We start from the raw sequence: 20,896 nt of genomic DNA, 5'->3' as shown, positions 1-20,896 counted from the left end.
GACGCCCTCTATAAACCAGCAGTAACTGGAATAGTAAACTGTCCATGTCCTGCCAAAGTACATGCTGTTCCGATTTACCATAGGTGTGAGAGGGGTGAATCTCATTGTTTGTGCCTCTCCCATCCTTTTCCTGGCTTGTAACTAGAAAGTGAGGATTTTTGAAGCTGTTCTTGCTCACTGTTACTGCAGTTCACAGGGCAAATAGCCCTGGGCAGGCACCCAGCTGGGGCTAAAGGTTTGAGGCGCTGGAGGCCGCGGGCTGCTCTGCCAGCTCCTCGCTGAGACCTGGTGCTGCCTCTTCTGCGTGTCACCGCCCTGCTGTGCGGGCGGCACGGGGCACCCCCGGGATGGAGCCCGCGGGGGGCTGCACGGGGGGGCCGCCTGCCTGATGTCTCGCTGCTGCCGGCTCCTCCTGGATCCCGTTGTTTCAGCAGCACCAGGAGCAGGCCCAGGTGGTTCTCAGTGGTTCTGCGCTGCAGAACAGTGCCTGGCGTCCCTTTGCAGTGTCTGTCTGTATGGACAGCTGTTCGGGTTCCCCTGCGACCGGGTCTCTTGGAAGTGACGCTGGTAACGTCTGCTGGGGAGAGCACAGGAACGCGTGCCCAGGTTCTTGTTCTCAGCTCTCCTGGTGGCCTAGTGCATGAGCCCAGGCACATTGCTGCATTGCCTCTTCTGGAGGGGCAGTGTTTTTTCACTTGCAAAATCATTTGGAGGCCTTCGTCAAGGGAAGTGTGGGCTGGTCTGTGACTACGGGTTGGTGGGGGAGGGCGTCAGTTGCTTGTTTCTGGGTCAGCTGTCGTGGGATGAAGCACTGCCGCCGCACAGCGGCTCTCCTTTTCTGTGAAGGAGCCAGGCCATGGCTCTGCAGCGTTCGGTAAGACGAGCATTCCTGTCGGGAGAAGGGAAGCGAGGAGTTGAAAAGTCTAGGACAACTCATGTAAGAACTGGATTCCTCTATCCGTAGCAAGTTTCCTAACCACCTTTCATCTGCCCTGTCACCGCGGTTGTTTTCACTTGCTGAGCTCTGGCTGTCCCCAGACGGCTTCCTTACATTGGTGGCCTGGAGCAGCCGTGTTCGCAGGCTCTTGGCTGGGGAACCAACAAATACAGGTCTGGGGCAGCCAGCGGACGTTCTGAGAAGGTGCGCCCTAAATCTTTATTCCTCGTATCCCTTATTTTAGGTATTCTTTGGCTGCAGGTGACTGTAAACTACCCCCGCTTTTCCACTAGTCGGAATCAGAGGCAGGTGAGGTTGCTTACCTGCCCTGCAGGCTGGAGCTGGGGGATGAATTCTGCTTACTGAGTTCTGACTTACGCCTTCAAATTCACACGGAGCCTGGTGCTGGAGGATTAAAGTGTCCTTTTCTTTTTCTGATGTAACGTAGCAAATCTGTTGTCCACTTCGTATATGGAAGATAATCATGTGTTGTTGTTATCTGAGGCAAAACTTCTGGAGGAATTGTTCCAGGCGCTATGAAAGGCCATTTTAAAATACTAGCTGGTTCAAGTGGAAGGGTTAGGAAGTTACGTAAATGGAACACCAAGACCAACACCAGGAAAAACAAATGTACCAAGAACGTGATCGCTAAAGCGGAATGGCTTCAGCATACAGAAAGCTGCCTGCCAGTGGCAGCTGCTGGCATCGCAGTTGGTGTGTTTCCGTGTAATTCTGTCCCCTGGCGTTGTTTTGTTATTTAAGAATTGGAGTTTAATTTAAAGACAGTGGTTAAGTGTCTTGTTCTTGGAATCACCAAGTGAAACTGGAAAATGTCCGTAAAACTTGTAGATATCAGAAGTAGTAGAAAATCAAAGCTTCATTGTAAATTGCCATTATTTTTTGGAGCTAATCATAAAGTTTAAAAAATTCATGAATCAAGTCTTTTGAAAATGAAGGCTACAAATATTGCAGCACATTGTGTTGTAACTGCAACTGCAGCCTTAGACAAGCAATCCACCAGTCATTAAGGGTTTGAGTTTTTCAAAGAATTTTGAACATAGAGGTTCCTTGCAGAGAAGAAATAGGTAGTGACAGTGCAGCCTCACCAAAGAAGCTATTGTCCCCAGTTGACTGGAGTAGTAGGAAGCAAAAGCTCATTCTCTCATAACTGCAAGTGTCTTTTGGAGTAAATAGAATAACCAAAATGCAGTTGATAGGTTTGATTCTCCTTTTCCTTCTGTGACATTGGGACTGGCAGCTGTAGCATTCTAATGAAAGAAAGATCTAAAATTCCTGAAAACTGGTGATGGTGTTTGCTTTTTATATACCTGCTCCCTTCAACTTTTCAGGTTCTTGCTTATGTCCTTTGTACCCCCTGTGAGTAACTTCAAGGGAGGTTCCTGTGGTGGTGGCAGTCTGCAGCCCCCATTCGTTTACCGCTGCAGCCCCTGACCCTGAAGATTCATTGCTGCCTTATCCCTTAAGCAGCTGAAAGAAACTCATGTCGTGGAAGTGATTTGTAATTTGAACACTTGAGGACTTCATGCTCCAGACAATTAGTCAAGGTAAATCTGTCCCTCTGTATCTTACCTTGTTTGTTGATATGCGCAGAAAAGGAAATGTAAGCAGAAAGACCGTGGGCAATGGTAACTGGTTCTAGCCTGTGCAAACGAGGTAACCTGTAACAGGCTCCTACTTTAAAGACAGATTATAATGAAAGGCTCCAGGAATTTAATAAACCAAATGAAAGGCTTTGCTTTTCTAACCCGTGCTTTCACCTGTGCGTGTGCAGGCCAGGAACCTTCCGCCTGGCAGAAACACAGAAAATGGGCAGTGCGAACAGCAGGAACAAAAACTGGGGGAAAGCAGGCACTCCCGTTCCTTTCCCAGAACGGGGACCCTTAGAGAGATGATTTTGTCCAGGCCAGCGTCTTATCCCTACCCAGTCTGGCCCTGCGGTTGTCACGGTTCATTGCTCAGTGTGCACAAGATGCGGTGCTTGGTGCTGTGCCCTTGTCTGAACGTGGGGGGATCAGCCGTGGGGGCTGCTGCCAGCTGTGCTGCGGGGCACTCGGTGCCCACTGTCCCCGTGCAGGGGCAGTGCCGGAGGCACGCGGGCGCTGTCCTGGTGGTTGTGAGCAGCTGGGCGCGCTGCTGCTGCCGTGGGCGCTGGCAGCATCCACCCGCGAGCAGTGCAAATCCCTCGGCACGCTGCCACCAAGCACGGCGCGCTGTGAGAGCCCCCGGCACCCCGAGGGGGACGGGACCCTCCTTCACACCCACCCGCGGGGAATGCGCTGGGACCCACGAGGAAGGACGGTGCTGGGACCGGCTGCCCCGGGACCCGCAGCCGTCACGCCACGCTGGGAACGATGCCCAGGACATCAAGTTCCCAGTCCTGTGATTTAACCACATGATCATGTTTCCTCTTGAAGTTTTGCACAAGTACTTCAGTAACGCAGATCCTCAGCGTGGCTGCGATGGGCACGGAGCCTCCTGGGAACGCGTGGTGCCAGCAGCCCGGTGCCCGTGCCCTGGGCTCAGCGCCCCGTGCGTGCAGCAGCGAGGTCGGGCGAGTGCAGCCCCTCGCCCCCTGCCCCGTGAGATGCTGCTCAGCACCCTGCCGGGCTGAGCTCCACCCTCTGCCAACAGGAACCTCTCTAAAGGAGACTTTTCAATTAATTTGTTTATTTATTGCCAGGAATGGTACTGTAAATGGCTTGGCACTTCCTCTCCGCGCCTGAAGCTTTATCAAGTCTGGAGTACTTATCTCTGACACACATTAACCGGTGCGCTCACCTCAGGGCGAGCATTAACAACTCCTGAGCAGCAAACAGCCTACAGAGCGTGCAAGCCTCCAAGCAGCAAAAGGATGTTCTTTTCACTCTGTTTACATCAGAGTCATTAGACGTGGAAATACAGTGATCTCTAGTCAAAAGCAGTCTGGGGCCCTGCAGATCTGGCTCGGCCCATATGCAGCACACACTTGCAGCACAAACTGCAGTCTCTGTCCAACGGGCCGTGACAGTTCCTGCTCTTGCACCTTGGAGGGCTCCTGGGTCCCCTCCCAGCACCGCTGCCTCGCAGCACTGCTTCCTCGTGGCTCTGGCACCGCAGACCCTTGGGCAGACCCAGGAGCTCTGCATCCTCCAAGCTACCCACAAGGAAGAGCTCCACACATGCCTGTGCGCATGGCTGCTCATCAGAGAGAAACAGTGGGTTATTATATCACCAGTTGATTCATACAAGCTCTGTGTGCTAAAGTCAGAGCCTGACGCAGACTCTGAGATTTATTGCAGGATTTATTATAGAGCTTCTTCACAGTGAACATTTTAGGGGAGGGGAGGAGAGAGAGGGCTTTTGGCTCCTTCCTGATTTTGCCAAAGCATCGGAGGCTGCTCAGCGAGCTGTGAACCGAGCACGGCAGCAGCAGCTCAGTCCGCGGGGGGCAGCGGGCGCGCTGCTCACTCGGTCTCTGCGTCGCTGTCCGGGCCCAGGGCGTCCAGCGGCCGCACGCGCAGCGAGTCGTAGTTGGGCGGCGGGGTGCCGGGCTCGGGGGGCAGCGCCTCGCCCCGCGCGGTGCCGTGGCTGGGGACAGCGCCGGCCTCCTCGTGCTGGAAGCCCAGGTTCGTGTGAGCCTCCACCAGCTCCGACACCGTGGGCGGTGCGTCCGGGTACCGCGCCTGCGCCCGCTTCTGCTTCAGGCCTTTGCACCAGCCGATGATGTTGATAACGGTGATCCACAGGGAGTCTATGATGATTTCCCCGAACTCTATGAGGCACAGCACGGAGCCGCCCATCCAGAACCCGAACTGGCCTCCCAGGCTCGACAGCAGCCAAACAATCTGCAGGCGGGAGAGCGGGACAGAGAGGTGACGTGGGGCCCGGCGGCTGCCACTCCCTGGGCTCTGGGCTCTGGTGCCGAGCTCGTGGCAGCCCCGCGGCGGCACCGCACGGAGCGAGCGCGGGGCACTCACCGTCGTGGCAGCAGACTCCGAGATCGTGCGGTAGTTGTATTCCTGGAAGTAGATGTTCAGCTTGATGATGCCGTTCCTGTAACACAGGAGGGGAGCTCAGAGCGCCCACGCTGTGGGAGTCCCGCGGGCACGCACCCCCAGCTGCACAGGGGGAGGGCCGCCCCCAGCCCTACCAGCGGGAACCTCTGCCTGCTGCGGGGAGAAGCCGAGAAATGCTCCCCTCTGCAGAACAGCTGCTGGGGGAGGGACGTGGCTCTGCTCCTGCAAAAGCACTTGCACACCTGGAACCTTCTCCAGGGCTGCCTGCTGTGGTTTCTTCCCAGCTGCCTTAGTTGGTCCGAAGCCTCCCCTGAGCGCCGCGCTGCCTGTGCTCCGGCCGCAGGGACAGGGCAGCCGCGGGGTGCAACAGCCCCAGGGCGGCAGGAACCCAGGCTCTGTTTCTGCCCTCAGCAGCCACCCAGGGCACACACGGAGCGTGCTGGCGAGGCTGGGTGGTGCTAGCGAGGTGTTTGCTCACCAAGCTGAAGTTAAGCATCTTCTTTTTGTTTTGCTCTGATTTGTTTTTAGGGCCTGGCATAAGGGCAGGACCCGGTTGGAGCTCTGTACCAGCCCAGGCTGTGTTGCAATACGTGGGTTAACGCGAGGCTCCTCGGCCTCCGCAAGAACTGGCTTTTCAGGCATGCTGAGCAACGAACACCACGGGAGCTGCCTGTGCTTCCCAAATCTGCCCATTCCTTTCTTCCCCCAGCTCAGGGTTTAGGTTATCAAGGGATAACTCATCAGCTACCCTGTTTTTGGTGTAGCCCCCTCCTGCTGCTGCTGCTGCTGTTGGCAATTTGGAGGCATAAGTATAAAGGGACGAACGCAGCACTACAGGAGCTGATCCCTTGCAGTTCATCGCTTTAGAGCTTCTGGGCTGCTGTTTGGGACCAACTGGAAACATAGCTCGTGTTCATGTTAATTTAACTCCACGTTCGCGGTTGTGTCTGACCCCCTTTGTTACTGTGAGGAGCAGAGGATGTGCGCGAGGTGCGTTTCTTGCTTCATGTATTTTCCAGGCAAGCGTGTGCCAAATCTTGTTCTACCTTCTGCATTATCAGTGTGCGCTCTGGCTGATGGCCAAGGCACGTGTTAAACTAATGTTAGCAGGCTCGACAGAGAAGATACAGCGGTTGTGCTTTTCGCTTACCTGTCCAGAGTCACATTTGTTGACATGTCCCTTTCATAAGACAAAATATGGAAAATCCAGTCCTAGGGAAACAGAACTAATTCAGAACGGAGAAGCAGCATCCTGTCTAAGCACTTGCCAGGGCAGGAACCCAGGGAAGTAAGAAACCTGTCCTGAATAGTCCTGTTTTAATCCAGCTCTATTGGATTAAAAGCACGACAAAACATTGAGTAACGTGTTCGTTGAGTGGCCTCCATCCCGCTCCCACTCGGTGGTTTGTGCAGGGGTTACAACACGTCACCACGCTGCCTTCACTGACTCTGACTTTGCATTCACAGATGGTGTCGGGCTGCAGGGGCATCCTGGTTTAACGTGGCGAGTTCATAAGGCGCTCGTCCGATGTGCTTAGAAGGAGGCAAAGGCAATTAACAGGAGCTTGTGGCAGAAGATGGTGCGTATGTACCCATTCCTATCTCCTGCATTTGGCAGCTTGTAGATGCCTTTGCTCAAGCACACTTCTGCTGTGGCTGCGTTTATGCAGCGGTAGCAGAGTCATGCTGGCTGTCATTTTATCAATTCAGGATTAGAGATTATTGTTAAGATAAAGTTTTTCTGTAAGGGCTGTGTGTGAAGTCCTTGGTGGCCATGTGCTGGAATAAATTGAATCACGGTGCATGGCTGAAATCTCCTTTGAAATCAGTTACAACCGATTCCGTGTCACGAGGCACACCGTACCTAACAGGGTTTGCCTTAGGAACTGCGCTGCCCGCCTGGAGGATGCCAGGCGTTCGTCCCACGCTGCGGGCACGGCGTGCTGTGTGACGGGGAGCCAGCAGGACAGCAACGGCCTCTGGTGCATGGCGGTGGCAAGAGGCAAGGCTGCACACCTAGTATTGATGCCGGGTAATCCTGAGTGTTTAGTGCATGGTCCAAACGAGTGTTTGTTCTCTCTTCAGGGAGCCCACGAGACCTGACTGCACCTCCAGCCTCCACCACCCTCGTGATGTGGGAAGGTGGCCCCGTTCCTGGCTGCTCTCTGCTCCCAACGGCACGAAGCCTCAAGGCGACAGCTCCCAGCGAGCGCGCTGCAGACCCCGACCAGGCGGCGTGTGCGAGGCAGGGATGAAGGTAAGCACTCGTGCCCTGTGCCGTGCCAGCAATCTTGTAGGAGGAAAGGCTGTGCCATGCCCTGCCTGCACTCGCCTGGCAGGGGAGCGTGGTCACTCAGCTTTGCTCATGCTGCTGCGGGGTTGTCACCCCTCGTGCCTCATGCTCTGGGGTTAGGCTCTGTCTGCATGCTGAAAATGTGTAATTTAGCAAAGAGGCCCTTGCTACCTGGACATTAACTCTAAAAGTACTGAGTGATTCATGTGGTTAAGAACAGGTAGTTATTAATGGCTGTTTCAAAACAAGAAATCAGTGTTACCTCTGAAGCTTCAGATGGCCAGTCTGCCATAGAGATGGTCATTTTATACTGCGTGTCACTAGAAAGGAGGGGAAAGAACGTTAACATAAAGTCACTGGAACTTCAGTTCTCATTCAGATAAGCAACCCCACTCAGTTTTCTGCAATTTTAAGGGGGTCAGAATTGATGGGAGACAAAATGCAGGATTCTTTTCACCTCTACAGCTGCCAGAAATAGTTGAAGTACTTACTTGCATGTTTCCTTGCAAGAGTCAATGCAAATTTGTCTCTGTCTTATACTTGATCTCAGTGATGAATAGCAGTATGCTGTTCGGTGAAAACAAAAAAACGAAGCTTCTGTTTAGATAAGAACCCCACTTACTTTATTCATTTCATAGATTCAATTTTAATTTCTCAATAGCGATAAAACACGTGTCCAGTCCCTCCCTCCTGCGTGCCAGTGCCCTGGGAAGGCCGTACAGTTAGCTTTGTGCTCTTACCCCAGCCTGGGTTATCGTCATTGTTGCAGTAAGTTACCCCTTCAGGTAAAGGAAACATATAGTGACCACATCCACAGATTTCAGCCATGTGGTTTTGGAAACAGGAACGCAGGCAAGCCTGAAAAAAGGGAAGAGGGAGCTGCTTAGAAGTGGGGTGTACTTCCCTGGTGATCTCTGTGTTGCTGCTGTCCGTGTTTGCTATGAGAATTAGCCTGCTCCCAGGCACATTCCTTACAGGGGCTCTCTTGCACCGAGTAGAAGGTTTTGTAGCTCCATACAGAGAGAAAGCTGCCTCTGCCGTGGGAGCCATCCTGCAGAGATGCTCCTCCAGCCTGTGCCAAGCATCTCCGGGTGCTGCAGCACAACGTGGCAGCCCCTCAGGCAGCACTGTGTTTGTGGTCTGTCATAACGTAGTGATTCCAACGGAAAGAAGAGGTTGGTGAATAAGCTATCATGTTTATAGCTGCACTGCAATTACATTTCTCTTTATGTTGCATTTTTACTACTACTCTGGTTTTTAAGCTAAATTGTAGTGGCAAGTTAACGTGGGTAATTCACCTCGCAGGAGTAGAAGGGAGCTAAATGCCTGCTCCCAGCCGCACAGGAAACTGCTCAATTCTTAATTATTTTAGGGTTTCATGGAAGCAATATAGTTCCAAAAAGGAATAAAAATGTTCTATTTTATGCATAGACACAGCTGTTGTCTCCAGGTTTTATATCACATATTGACAAAGGGCTGGTTTCCACTTTAAAGCCAAGACTTTAAAAATACTTCAACAAAAAGAGCAGGCTTTAGAAATCTGAATTATCTTATCTGTGCATCTGTTTCTCTCCTTGAAGGGATTACAGCTGCAGCTCCGACAGCATGCGATCCAGGGCTGCAACACTGCCATTAGCTCAGCGAGGCATGAAGTTAATCATCAGAGATTGGAGTGGGATTTTTCATGAAACAATGCACAAAGCAATAACAAAGTCTATGAGAAGATAATTGAATTTAACAGTTTCAGCTAGGTAGGACAGTCAGAGAATGTCTATGTAACACGAAATGCTTACAGAATTCACTATAATCGTGGAGTGATTAAAAAAAGCCTGGTTTTGCTGAGAGGTCTCTGAAGTGACACGAATTATGCGGACATAGTTCCCTGGTCAGCGTTTAGCAACTTTTAAGTAATAATGCAATCATTTCAAGTATTTGCTTAAACGTTATACAAGCATCTTAAAAAGTAGGGTAAAGTGGTCCAATTGTTATAATTATATAAAGGCAGAAATGCGAAAAGCCTGCTAGACCAAACCCCTTCAACGTGTCTGAGATGTATTCTTCAGTCCTTTGTAAATAACCCCAAAAACGATTTTGGTGTTTTCGTTGGTGCCAGATCTCACCCCTAAGAAATGTTTCTCCCTTATGTTATAGCCTGTTACAAATTAACCAGTGTTTAATGTTTACACTATATTTTTATTACAGATTCAAGGTTTACAAACACTCAACTTTCTCATCCCAATTTTAAAGTGAAGAAAAGACAAAGGTCTGTCTTCACTTCCTGTACAAAATAAGCAGCCCTTCTCAGTGTAAAAATTGACGTAGTTCTCTTAAAGAGAGAAGGATTAAAAAAGAAGAGGTGTGTTCAGGAGAGGGATCCCTCCCGTGTGTTTATCCCTCTCAGGGCAGTAGCACTATTATGTGCGTACACAAAATACAAGCTGCTTTGCACCTTAGGGCAGCAGAGCAGCAGCGTGGTTAAAACCAGGAGCACGACAGTTATCCAAATAGCTGTCATCCTCCCAGAGCATCCGGAGCAGCAGGAGGCATCCCGCTTCGTGAAAAGCTGTCGCGCTGCAGTCTCCGCAAAGCCTCCTAGCACTGCAGTCACCTGGGCAGCAATGCTGGCACTGTTACCGCGGCACGTGAGGGTGTGCTGACTGCTCAATAATCCCGGGAGTTTAAAGAAGTTAGCGTGTTGAACACGGGTAATGATTGCATGTCCGCGCCTTGCAGTTGATCTCCTTATAATTAAAAGATTTCAGCCAAGCATGGAAATTGTAGAAGACGATATTCTCACAGCTGAAAAGAAATTAACTGCCTCAGTGACACGGCAGGATCAGTTATTCTTTTAAAGGACCTCCGGAAGGAGAAAGCTGAAGTGGCAGGCGGCCGGCACGTGCAGCACTAGCGAGGCACCGACCCCTTCAGGAGCCCGTCGGGGCCAGGCCCCTGGGGCTGCTCGGGGGCCGGGGGGGCAGCAACACCAAAGAGCCTGCGTGTGTTAATGGGAGCGGGGGCGCCTGGCTCGCCTCCTCTCGCTTTGATGTGTTCAGGGTGAGAGGGAACCTTCCGTGGGGGGAGCTGAGCTCTGAGGCAGCAGTGTCCGACGAGACCAGCTTTAAATCGTGGTCATATGTGAAAGTACAAATATTTTGCTTTTTGGTCTGCAAATCAGTGCCCTGCTGGTATGTTGCCTGTACCAGGGTCCTACGTAACAACAGAGATCCCGGGGGATTTTCTGTGTTACGGCTTTTGAGAAAATTACAGCAATGCCCATTTTCATCCCTCTCAAAATGAAACAAACTTCATACCTGGATAAGGCAAAAATAACTACTAATACCGCTTCCTTGCTATGTGAGCTGCTTTGGAACAAGAAGGAAGACTGTATATTACACAAAACTGTGTTGTCTGCCAAAGCAATATTCCTAATAGTTTGAGGTAACTTTTAATAATTACATCGTTAGGTTTTGATCCTGCAACACAGAGTTATTTGCATTGGCTCCACTGGATTGTTTCCAAACCTGGGGCTACTGCGTGTTCAGACTTGAGTTTTGATTTATTACCATAAAAGAAGGTTCCTGTGCCTAGGTTATGCTTCCTTCCTTATCATTGCTGAGCCTCCAGTAACCTGACATGTCAGTCAAAATCTGTAACTGCTTTGAAGACTTCCCCTAACCATCTTTGTTTGATTTAAAATCATGTTTTACCTGTATGGAGTAGGAAGTATTGTATTCACTGTAAAGGTTTTTTACAGGGACATCAGACCCATTCATGGTACAGTCACTGTAGGGATAGCCCATCCGCTCTAGTTCATCCTGAAAGAAAACCAAGACAGCAAACGTGTAGTTATTGCTCCCCTGGGCACCTGGGGCTACTTTTCCAGAGATTCTGTAATTCCCATATTCCCTGCTGGCTTCGAAAAAACCTCAGAGAATCGCTGTCATCTTGTGCTCTGGTACCTCTGCTCTAGGAGGACCAGGGGCGCAGAGTGGGTGCCCTGACCAGAGCTGCCAGCCGAAACCTGGGCTCTGGAGTGACATGCCAACAGCATGTGTTAGCAAGGAACCTTCTGACATAGTGTGAGAGGAGGGAACAATGACCTGGGCTCAATATTTTGGCTTTAATAAAGCACTTTGCCAGGACAGTTACATAAAAGCCTCCATAAACTTTTCCAGCCCATAGCTAGAGCACGCCTTGACTCTTTTGGTTTGAGCCAGTTCAGCCAAGACTTAAAACAAACTTGGTTGCGGTCCCATCAGATAACATTATTCTCAGACAATCTGCTCTAGAGGAATGCCACACATACCACCAGCACGCCAATGGAGGTTTCCGTCCCAGCCATCGCGTAGATGCCCTGATCCTTAAGAAATGGGAAGCTCTTCTGTTGATGCAGCATCAGCCGTGCCCCAGCAGCAGACGACAGGTAGGGGATGTAGTCCTGCTGGCTGATGTCCAGAATCAGCTTCAGCCCTGTGGCACCAAACAAAATATTCTGAACAGGAATGGCATCAAAATTCAAGTCTTTGTTAAACAAACAAACAAACAAACAACAACAAAAGACCACCTGAGCATCTTTTCCTCTCACTGTGCACAGAAATCTGCAGTCCTTGGGGGAAGAACCCAAGTCTGTCTGTCACAACAGTGTTACACGTGTATAAATACGCATGATGGCAAATGCACAGAATGGAAATATCTCTATCCAGATGTTACACTTCTGCTAACTGTAGTCACATTACTTCTCTCTATGCAACAGATTTCCCTTCTGGGAGCTTATACCCTCTGGAAAACAGTTAATCCCTGCTGTAGTGCTCTAGAGAAAAAGAAATTACAAATCTGTTACAGATAACAGAAATTGCCATTGAGAGACAGAGTAATTCCCAGCACTTCTGTTCCTTTAACTCTTTCTTTAGCGGAGCTTTCTCTTACCAAACTCGGCTCCAGGGTTGGAAGAATTCAAAGCCTCTTTGTCCATGCCCCAGTTAAAGATGTAGCAGTTACCGTGGTCTGGGTGATAGATTTGGGTGAAATTCCTGGAAGAATCATGCGCATAAAACTGTGACTCTCAGGGAGAAGTAAAGGGTTATCAAATAACGGATGTGGTGAGACTGGTTTTTGGCAGCTAGCTCTGGGATTCACTTTAAATTGCTTCATTTGTTGAACACTTGAATAGAAATTTCAGCTGATGTAATTTCAATCAATCTGCTGTTGGAAACAAAGAAAAGCCAGGTACTGACATGTACCGAGGCACAGCTGTTGAGGATAATGCTCTGTTGTAATGGAAAAGAATAGCCTGCCATGCAGATGAGACCAAAAATACTGGCTTGATCTGAGCTATAGTAACAGGCTTTGGCTTGTGTTATATCTCATTCTTTGATACTAATTCTCTATTGCCTTCTTTGCAGAAGTGGTATTGCTGGCAGGACTCCTTGAAGCCTGGGTTGCTGCTGTGCACTCGAGTTTCTCAAAACTGTATATATAAATTTGGCATTCGCAAGAATGATGGATAAAATGCATTTCTCAGAGCCTTGCGTAAAAAGATAAGGTGTAACTGAGGGCTGTGTCTCTGTGCTGACTCAACACCTGAGCTGGCAGTGATTATTGCTAAATTCCTAGCGAAGGTCTCATCGGTGCTGCTAGCCTCAATACATCATGAGCAAAATGGCCCATCCAAACTAAAACCCAAGCCACTATCCCCAAATACCCTGTTTCAGCCAGGATCACACCCAGAAACCATCTGGGAAATGCTGTTAGCCTTAAGGACCCAGATATACTTTAAAAAACAGAAAACAACAATAAAAGAGCTGTCTTGCCTTCGGCATCCTGCACCACCCCTGATGTGCCAGGAAGGGCTCAGTGTGTACCTACTTGTAGTTGCAGGGTTCAGCCCCGTAGAGACACGCCAGGATCATGTCTTCTGCCTGGTAGCCCATCCTGATTCTTTCTTGCAGTGGGACTTTGGAGAGGATGCTGGTGGACTGCAGGATGTACCACTCCGTCACCGCCTGCGCTGCACTGGTGAAGTTCCTGTAGGTGCAGTTGTTGGAGCCCTGGTGGCTGCACTGGAGACACACACAGTCAGCTCCTACCCCGTGCCACCCCTGTCCGCTGTTCCTGTGGGAGCCAAAGCTGTGGCCAGGCAGGAGCTGAGGAAACGGCGGCCACATCTGAACGTGCTCAACAGGTGGGTCAGAGAATGATACCACAGAGACTGGCTTAGGTTGGACGGGGCCTTAAAGACCATCTAGTTCCAGCTAGGTGCCACCCACTAGATCGGGGTCCCTTTCCCAGGGACGCTTCCCAGCTGGACAGATTCTCCATCAGTCCCAGAGGTTACCTCACCGTGCTTACAGAAAACATCATGTTTTGCTCAATTCCTGAAGGCTGCAGGTGCCTCAGCTTCCAAGGTCTTGGCCTGTAACACTGCCTGCCAGGATTGAGGCCATGGGAGAAGAGGACAGGGGGAAGCAAGGCCACCGCGTGCCCCCACCGTGCCCCTGCAGCGGGCGCTGGGCAGGGGAAGTGGCCGCAGCCTCTCCCCAGCGCTTTGGGTGCAGGAGCAGAGGAAGGCGTGGAGGCGGCAGGCAGAGCCCCCGCCTTTGCCCTGCCCTGGGGCAGCGGGCAGCCCCTGGCTGGGGGCTGCTGCGTGGCGCAGGGGACAGGCAGTGCCCTGCCCGCACCCGCTGCGGCTGCGCCCTGCCCTCCCCGTGGCGGAGATGCTGTCACCACCGCACCGCCTCTTACCAGCTTCACTGCCAGCTTGTACTTCTTCTCTTCGGATGTGGTGTTGGACGGGGCAGGAGGAGCAGCAGTGGTCCCGTTCCCTGGGGCAGTCTCATTCCCTGCAGCAGTCCCATTCCCCGGAGCAGTCCCGTTCCCTGGAGCCGTCACGTTCCCTGGAGAGATCCCATTCTCTAGAGCGGTCCCGTTCCCTGGAGAGGTCCCGTTCCCTGGAGCGGTCCTGTTGGTCTCAAAGATCTCCACGATGACAGGGTTGTCCTTGTCGTGCTCATCAATGAGCACCAGTGGAATCTGGTTCCAGAGTGCCAGATCCAGCCCCTCGGAGGCATTGTCGCTGCCGTTCAGCAGCAGGGGTGTGATGGTGTCCCCATGCGTGGGCTGCAGGATCCTCTCCAGAGCCGCCTCGATCAGCTTGTCCAGCTCTTTCAGCAAATGCTTCACCTCCGAGTACCTGCAGGGCGACAGGCGGGCACCAGCTGGCGTAAGGGCGCTCGGGAGGTGGCAAGGATCCGTCACGCCGCTGCGCCAGGCCCGTGTGGGGCCCGCAGCTGCGGGGAGATGTAGGAGAGGTACTGCACGGCAGCGCGAGGCTCTGCACAGCGCAGCCAGCTGGGCGCCGCGTCTCCCAGCAGCTGGGTGTAAAATCATCTGGAGATAAACAGAGTCCTTCGCTGGCAAAGCTGCTGCACTCACAGCCTGTCGGCACAGGACTGCGTTTGGTGTATTTCAGCAATTCACTGCAGTTTACACAAAACAACTCTAGCAAGCAGAGAGAAAAAACAACAAATCCCCGTGCCTCAGTCGAGAGCATCTCACCTTGCGCTACACTACTGCGTGGATATAAATTTGAAGCAACTCTAGCAAAGATCAGTTGCTCCTTTGAAATTATAATTATGTTACTGTAGCTCACAGCAGATAGCACTGTTTAACTAGCTCTTAATGGCTGGAGTGTATGCGATAAGAGGTATGTTCATGGCGAGGAAAAAGAAAGGAATTGTGGGGAGAGATCACGAGACTGATTTTGATTGTGACAAGTTAGTTGAACTTCAAGTTTTCTCTGAGCCAGGGAAAGTTTACAGGAAGGCAATAACCATTATTAGATTAACTGATACAGTAATGAGAAACAGACAAACTCGCAGGCACACAACCCCTTCTTTGGAGCTGAGCCATTTGTTTTTATATTGTTCTCATTTGTTTGTTTTTTAGTGCCACTTGGTGAGTCAAAGGGTAATTTTCACTGCTGCTCCTAATGTGATACCTGGGACAGGAACAGACCCGTCTATCTTGTGCTGTAACTGCCTGTGTTCATGTGCAACTCCATAAATCAGGCAAAGGAAAACTTACTTGAAGGGGTTGGCGTTGCAGACCGTGACTGCAGGGAACTTCATAGTCTTGAAGCCGATAGAGAGCGACGACGTGACGTTGTAGGAGAGGTACGTGTTAATGAGGATACCCCACTGCCAGAAGACCAGAGACGCGAAGAGCAACGTTAAGAAAAACCAGATGACTTTCTTCTTCGGCCCCTCCTTGATGATGCGCTTGGGGCCGTGCGTGTTGGTGTTGTCGCAGTACCAGACCAGCAGCTCCTTGTAGGTGTAGCCAGGGCCCTTCTGGAGGCGGTGCAGGGCCCGGACAAAATACTTCTTCACATTCATCCTGGTGTCTGCAAGCAGGAAAGAGAGATCAGGCCAGCTGCCTGGAGAAGCAGGGCTTCGCAGCAGGCCAAGCCCAGCGGTGCTGCCAGCAGGGCAGAACGGCAGAGTTACGTGATAACGGCCCTGGTTTGTAGCCCCAGAGAAACGTGGAGCCGGAGCTCCTCACGTCAGGCTGTGACAGAGAAACAGCCCCAGATTCTTGAGAGGGTGTAAGGGGGGGACCTCTGCTTTGCAGTTCCAAAAGTGGTGGATGCGGCCGTGTCCCTTTTTGTGGTGCCTCTCAGCCCCACGGGAGGTAAGCTGCTGGGGCCTGCGTGAGGTTTCTGTGCCTGGCGGTAGGGTACAGAGCCCTGGCTCTGTTCACGTCCTTCCCATCCCTGGGGAGGATGGCTGTGCTGTACCCAGGTGGGCACACGGTGCCGGGACAGCAGCAGGAGCTGCCCTGGCCCTGGCCTTCCTCCCACCACCACCACCATCAGCTGTCCTCGGCGGGGCCCCTCCTGTTGGGGCGGACGGACGGGCAGCCCTGTGCGAAAATGGCTTCGACTCCCCAAGCCTCTGTCATTTCAAGTTAGTCTGTAATGGATTTCCCTGGGAGGAGGGGCGGTGTTTTGCCTCCAAGCATCACCCAGGTCACTGTAAAAAGCCACAAGCGCTGTTGCTGCTGCAGCCCAACAGCATCTGAAGGCTTTGTCAGGGCTGGGTGGACCAAGCGCTCACACATGGAGAAACACGTCCTGCTTTCGTGTTGCATTCAGGCTAACCGCGCGTAGTGCTCCGGCTAACGCTGGGCTTAAGAGTTTTTCTTAAAATGGGTGACGAAAAAGTATTCCAGTGTGCCAGAATGCCAAAGGGGGACAGGACTTAGAAACTGCAGTGTCTTTCCCAGACCAAGAATGCTGTTAAGTACATGTTGCCCGCCAGAGGAAGAACAATAGATGTTTTTTTCCCACCAAATTCCTTTGTCTTTAAGATAGTATCGGTATGTTTCTATGGCTCATGTGAGAGATGCTGCATATTTTACATTCATGTTGTGAGTAAATAGAACACTTTGTGCTGCTATTTTTAAGGCGAGAATTTGTGTTACTAAATCTTAATATCCTGAGGCAGGATTTCAAAACGAAACAGAGTCAGCTACTTAGAAAATTCTTCAGACTTCAGTTGTAGGGGAATAGAATTCAAGATAAATGCTGTGTATATCACAGCATCCTAGAAGAAGTAGTAGTGAAATAATATAGCAATATTTCAGTAACGAGCAGTACTCAGTACCGGGCTCAAGTCACAGGCACCAAGACAGGTCTGATTTATAAACAATACAGTCAAAATACACTTAAAGGCAGAGAGACCAGCAAAGCAAACTAGTAAATATTTTCCACCTTTTAAGAAATCCAATAAAAGATTTAGATTAGATTAAAATTTAAAACACACCTACACTTTGCTGGGCAAAATCCAGCCCTGCTGGACCTGACTGGCTGCATGCCCTGCAATCTGTTTGCTTTCCTGCTGACACACTGCACTGGCTGCGCGGGGAGCCTGGGCTTTCTGCTGCCTTCTGAAACCTGCTAGAGAGGATCCCAGGCGCTCGCTGCACAGCTCCATCAGCTGCACATCAAGCTGAGAACACCAGAAGTTATTATTTTTAATATTGTTTCCTAAGCCTGAATCTTACCAATTTTTTCCTGATAACAGTGTTGAGATGTGTACGTGCGGTTTGAGGAGCGCATGCAGAATAAAAGTTTCGTGTCTGACTAAAGTTGCTCAATGGCCAGTTTTGAACCTGCCTTTACTTTTGTTCGGTTCTGCAGGATTCATTCATACATTTATTCTCCATCTTGAATTTATTTCCATTTAACCACTTTAAGAGTGTCCTTTTCTTGCTAGCAATAGCAGTGGGAAAGTACTGTCATAGGAAAAGAAGACCACGTTCAAATCAGTTTTAAGCAAAGATCAGAAAACCTCGCAGTTTGCTTTATGTCTTCAGCTCAGCAATCATAAAAACACTGTGCTGAAGGGCAGCGTTTTCTCATTTTTAAGTTACACTCAGGCCATACTGTGGAAAATGAAATTGAAATAGTTTTTAGATACGTCGTAAACTGATTCAAACCATTTTTTCCTCAATGTCAAAGCTGCTGGCCTGGTTCCGGTAATTGTGACCCCCTCGCACAACCCCCTCCGAGGAAGGTGGCAGGGCTGCAGCAGGGCGGGGGCCGCGGAGGCGCGCGGAGCCCACGGCGCTGAGGTGCTTCCCCCGAAGCTGCGGGTGCTGAGCTAATGCTCACAAAGCCCTGTCCCTGCTGCTGCCCCCCAGCCCCGGTATTTATGCTGCGTGCAAGCTCAGGGACCCCAGAAACACGGCAGCTCCCAGCTGCTGCAGGGGTTCCCTCCCAGGAGAACCGTTCCCCTCCCAAGGCCCCGGTCAGGGCAGGGGAACACACACCCGTCGGGCTGCCCTGCTCCTTTTCCTCGTTTGCGTTTTTTATCGTCGCACTGCTGATTTGCAGGCTTCCCCTCTAACACGCCGATAGGAGCAGACTTCGTGTTCCCCTCAGCCACCTGTAACCGCGCGCTGCGGCTGCTCCGCGGCTCCCCGGGGCTCGGCAGGGCTGCGCCTCGTGGCGTGCCCGGTGACCGAGGCACCGCGGCTCTGCCGCTGGCACCTGTCCGTGAGCCCGGCGCCCCTGGGAGCACTTCCAGGGCCTGCTCCCAGGGACACGAGCCCTCTGCGGTGCACGGCCGCCCTGAGCCCTTCTCCCGGCGGCACCACAGCTGCGTGCTGACCGAGGCTGTCCCGAAGGCAGCCTGCGCGGGCCCGAGAGCGCCGTGCTCTGCGCTGCGCGGGTGTCCTCACCTTCCCCCAAGGGCCACGAGTCCGGCCTTACTCCTAGCATCATCCCGGGTGAAACTCCTCCACCTTACCGGTGAGATCAGACTTCCACATTACGAAATTATCGTGTTGACTGTGTTTAATCTCCTCCAGAGTTTTCCTGGGGCAGTTACCACTTACAGGAAATAAAGACATAAGCAAAACTCGGCACACTCCTGGAGACTGCAGGTGATACCTGGGCTGTAAAACCACCCCAGCAGTACCAGCCCGATACTGCAATTATTCCGTACTTTCGCTACTGAGACACACAATAGTCATAACTCTTTGATCATCAGCTGCTCGTATGCCATCTCCTCTAGAGCCAGATGAAAAGACGGCAGTAAAACAACCAGCTTTGTTTTCCTAGAGAAGATGGTTATGCTAGCTAATGGTACTTTTGCAGCTTAGAGGGAAGTTTTTTATCATACCACAAGTTTACAGGATGGCAGATAAAAGGAACAGCGGAGCAGCAAGGTGTCACTGTGCGGTGAAAGCCCCCCCAAGGCAGGGGCCACAGAGTGCCCAGCGGGCGCTTTGCTTTGCTGGCTCCGCGCGATGCCACACGCAGCCGCCGGCTCAAACGCCTGCCGGTGCTGCCTGGTGCTTGCCAGGTACGCGTACAGCACTGGAAGCTCAGAAAGCATCTGCCTGACTTTCTGCACTGTATGTCAGATGCTCCATCCCTTCTTTCCCTGCCGCAAAGCCTGGATTTCCCATAATGTTGCTGTCTCCTAGGGCACTGAGAAGCCCTACTCCCCACTCGCAGCTAAGCTCACGTTGCTGAGAGTTACACCTGCTGCTTGTGCAACGATCAGCACGGATCCTTGAACGCGGAGGAGCAAAACCCCTCGGCGGCTCCTCCCCAAACGCAGCTCTCCGATTCTGCAACAGGCAGCGTCCCGGACAGGGAGCATCCTCTGTCGGCACCCCGGGAGGCAGCAGCGCGGGGCGGGTGGCACCTTTCCCAGAACAAAGGAAATGGACAGTGAAACATTCAGAAAGTTGCGGTCTGCTTCCATGCCTCTTATCAGGGAGATTAAGGTATGAAGGCCCTGTGTAAACAGAGGTTAAATAAGAACAACTACACCTGACTGCACAGTAAGTGCGTCCAGAACACCCGACCAGCACGATAACCTGCGCCGATGCTGCCAAAGCAAGAAAAGGTCGGAAGGCTTCGGGGCCGTCCCTGCGAGTTCCTCACCGCGAGGCACCACGAGCACGGCAGCCCTGCACTCCTCAGAAACATCGGAACCTCAGAACCGTACCGAGCTCTCCCTCTGTGAGCGACGTTACCCCGTCGGGACGGCAAACCACACCCTTTATGCAAGAGGCAGGAGCACCCGGCGAACAGCCCGGCCCTGCCACGGCACCGAGCGCCCCGGGCAGCCTCGCTCCGAGCGCCCCCGCCCCGCGCGGTCCCGTCGGGCTCGGCCGTCCCGGGGCGCCGCAGGACCGGGAGCCTCGGTGCCCCCCCCCGCGCTGCCATCGCGTCGTGCCCGGGCCCCGCGCCCCGACGGCGGCTTCGCCTCTCCCGGGGCCGCCCCGCGCCGCCGGCCCCGACAGCACCCGCCGCGGCACCGCCACCCGCAGCCGTCGGGCCGGGGCGCCGCGTCCACGCTGGGCAGCGGCAGCAGCGGGGGCAGCAGCTCCCAACCCCCGGCCCCCGACCCCGGCCCCCGCCCGTACCTGCCGGTGCCCGCCGGCCGCGCGGTCCGCGGGCGCTGCGCCCTGAGGCCGGCCCGGGCCGGGCCCTTCCGCCGCCGCCGCGCCCCGCCCCGGCCCCGCCCGCCCCGCCGGAGCCCTCCGGGGCCCCGCGCCGCCGCCGCCGCCGCCCCCCGCGGCCCCCCGCGGCCCCCCGGCCGCCTCGGGCCCGGCCCGGCCCCGTCCCCGCGCCCCCCCGGCCGCGGGCCCCGCGCGGGGCGGCTCCGGCTCTGCCCGCCCCGGGGGCGCCTCGCTCCGGGGGCCGCCGCCTTCCCCCGCGCCGCCCCGGGCCGGGAGCGAGGCGGGGGCGCGCAGCGGCCGGGGGGCGCCGGGATCCGCGCGGCTCCCCCGGGGCGCCGCTGCCGTTGGCCCGGGGCCCGTAAGGGCAGGCGGGCTGCAGCGGCGTTTGGGACGGGCTCATCCTCTTCGAAAGGAGCTCACCGCCTTTCTCTGCGGGCACGCTGAGCTCTCCTTTAGCAGCTGTGTTTACTGTCGAGACCGCTGCTGGGCATGTTTCCCTGCAAGTGTTTTGTACACCGCCGGCCTTTGAAGCACGGGCTGCAGACAGTGTTGATGCTTAAACAGAGCGGGGAAGGCTGCCCCGGCCCCGGCAGGCTGCTCCCAAAAGGCGATGATCTCTCGCTAGGATAAATGATCTCTGCTTCCATAAAATGCCAACAAAATTGAAGGACA

The 20,896-nt window shown here is 53.1% G+C and overlaps 1 protein-coding gene across 2 annotated transcripts; it reads right to left on the bottom strand.

Moving 5' to 3' along the window:
* Positions 1 to 4,189: 4,189 nt before the first annotated feature.
* Positions 4,190 to 20,280, bottom strand: SCNN1B (sodium channel epithelial 1 subunit beta). Of its 2 annotated transcripts, none has more exons than XM_083799627.1 (13): positions 20,189 to 20,280; positions 15,329 to 15,647; positions 13,988 to 14,435; positions 13,112 to 13,305; positions 12,173 to 12,276; positions 11,553 to 11,716; positions 10,954 to 11,061; positions 7,987 to 8,104; positions 7,738 to 7,813; positions 7,509 to 7,566; positions 6,104 to 6,165; positions 4,915 to 4,990; positions 4,190 to 4,782 (listed from the first exon to the last, which is right to left on the bottom strand). In XM_083799627.1, exons 2-13 carry the CDS (start codon positions 15,637 to 15,639, stop codon positions 4,402 to 4,404), a joined length of 2,100 nt encoding a protein of 699 aa, XP_083655753.1. In that variant the 5' UTR covers positions 15,640 to 15,647; positions 20,189 to 20,280; the 3' UTR covers positions 4,190 to 4,401. The 2 variants fall into 2 exon arrangements, with proteins under 2 accessions (XP_083655753.1, XP_083655754.1); XM_083799628.1 differs by lacking the exon at positions 20,189 to 20,280 and adding an exon at positions 19,704 to 19,769.
* Positions 20,281 to 20,896: the final 616 nt, after the last annotated feature.

Source organism: Anser anser (assembly GCF_964211835.1).
Source record: "Anser anser genome assembly, chromosome: 15".
Taxonomy (NCBI): domain Eukaryota; kingdom Metazoa; phylum Chordata; class Aves; order Anseriformes; family Anatidae; genus Anser; species Anser anser.
This window is presented reverse-complemented; position numbering and strand designations above follow the sequence as displayed.

Excerpts from the sequence above, each read along its gene's own strand:
- SCNN1B (XM_083799627.1), bottom strand. The coding sequence starts at position 15,639 with ATGAATGTGAAGAAGTATTTTGTCCGGGCCCTGCACCGCCTCCAGAAG. Across the intron at positions 4,991-6,103 it reads ACAAATGTGACTCTGGACAG|GAACGGCATCATCAAGCTGA; the intron begins GTAAGCGAAAAG and ends CCTGTGTTACAG. Across the intron at positions 4,783-4,914 it reads CGGAGTCTGCTGCCACGACG|ATTGTTTGGCTGCTGTCGAG; the intron begins GTGAGTGCCCCG and ends TCCCGCCTGCAG.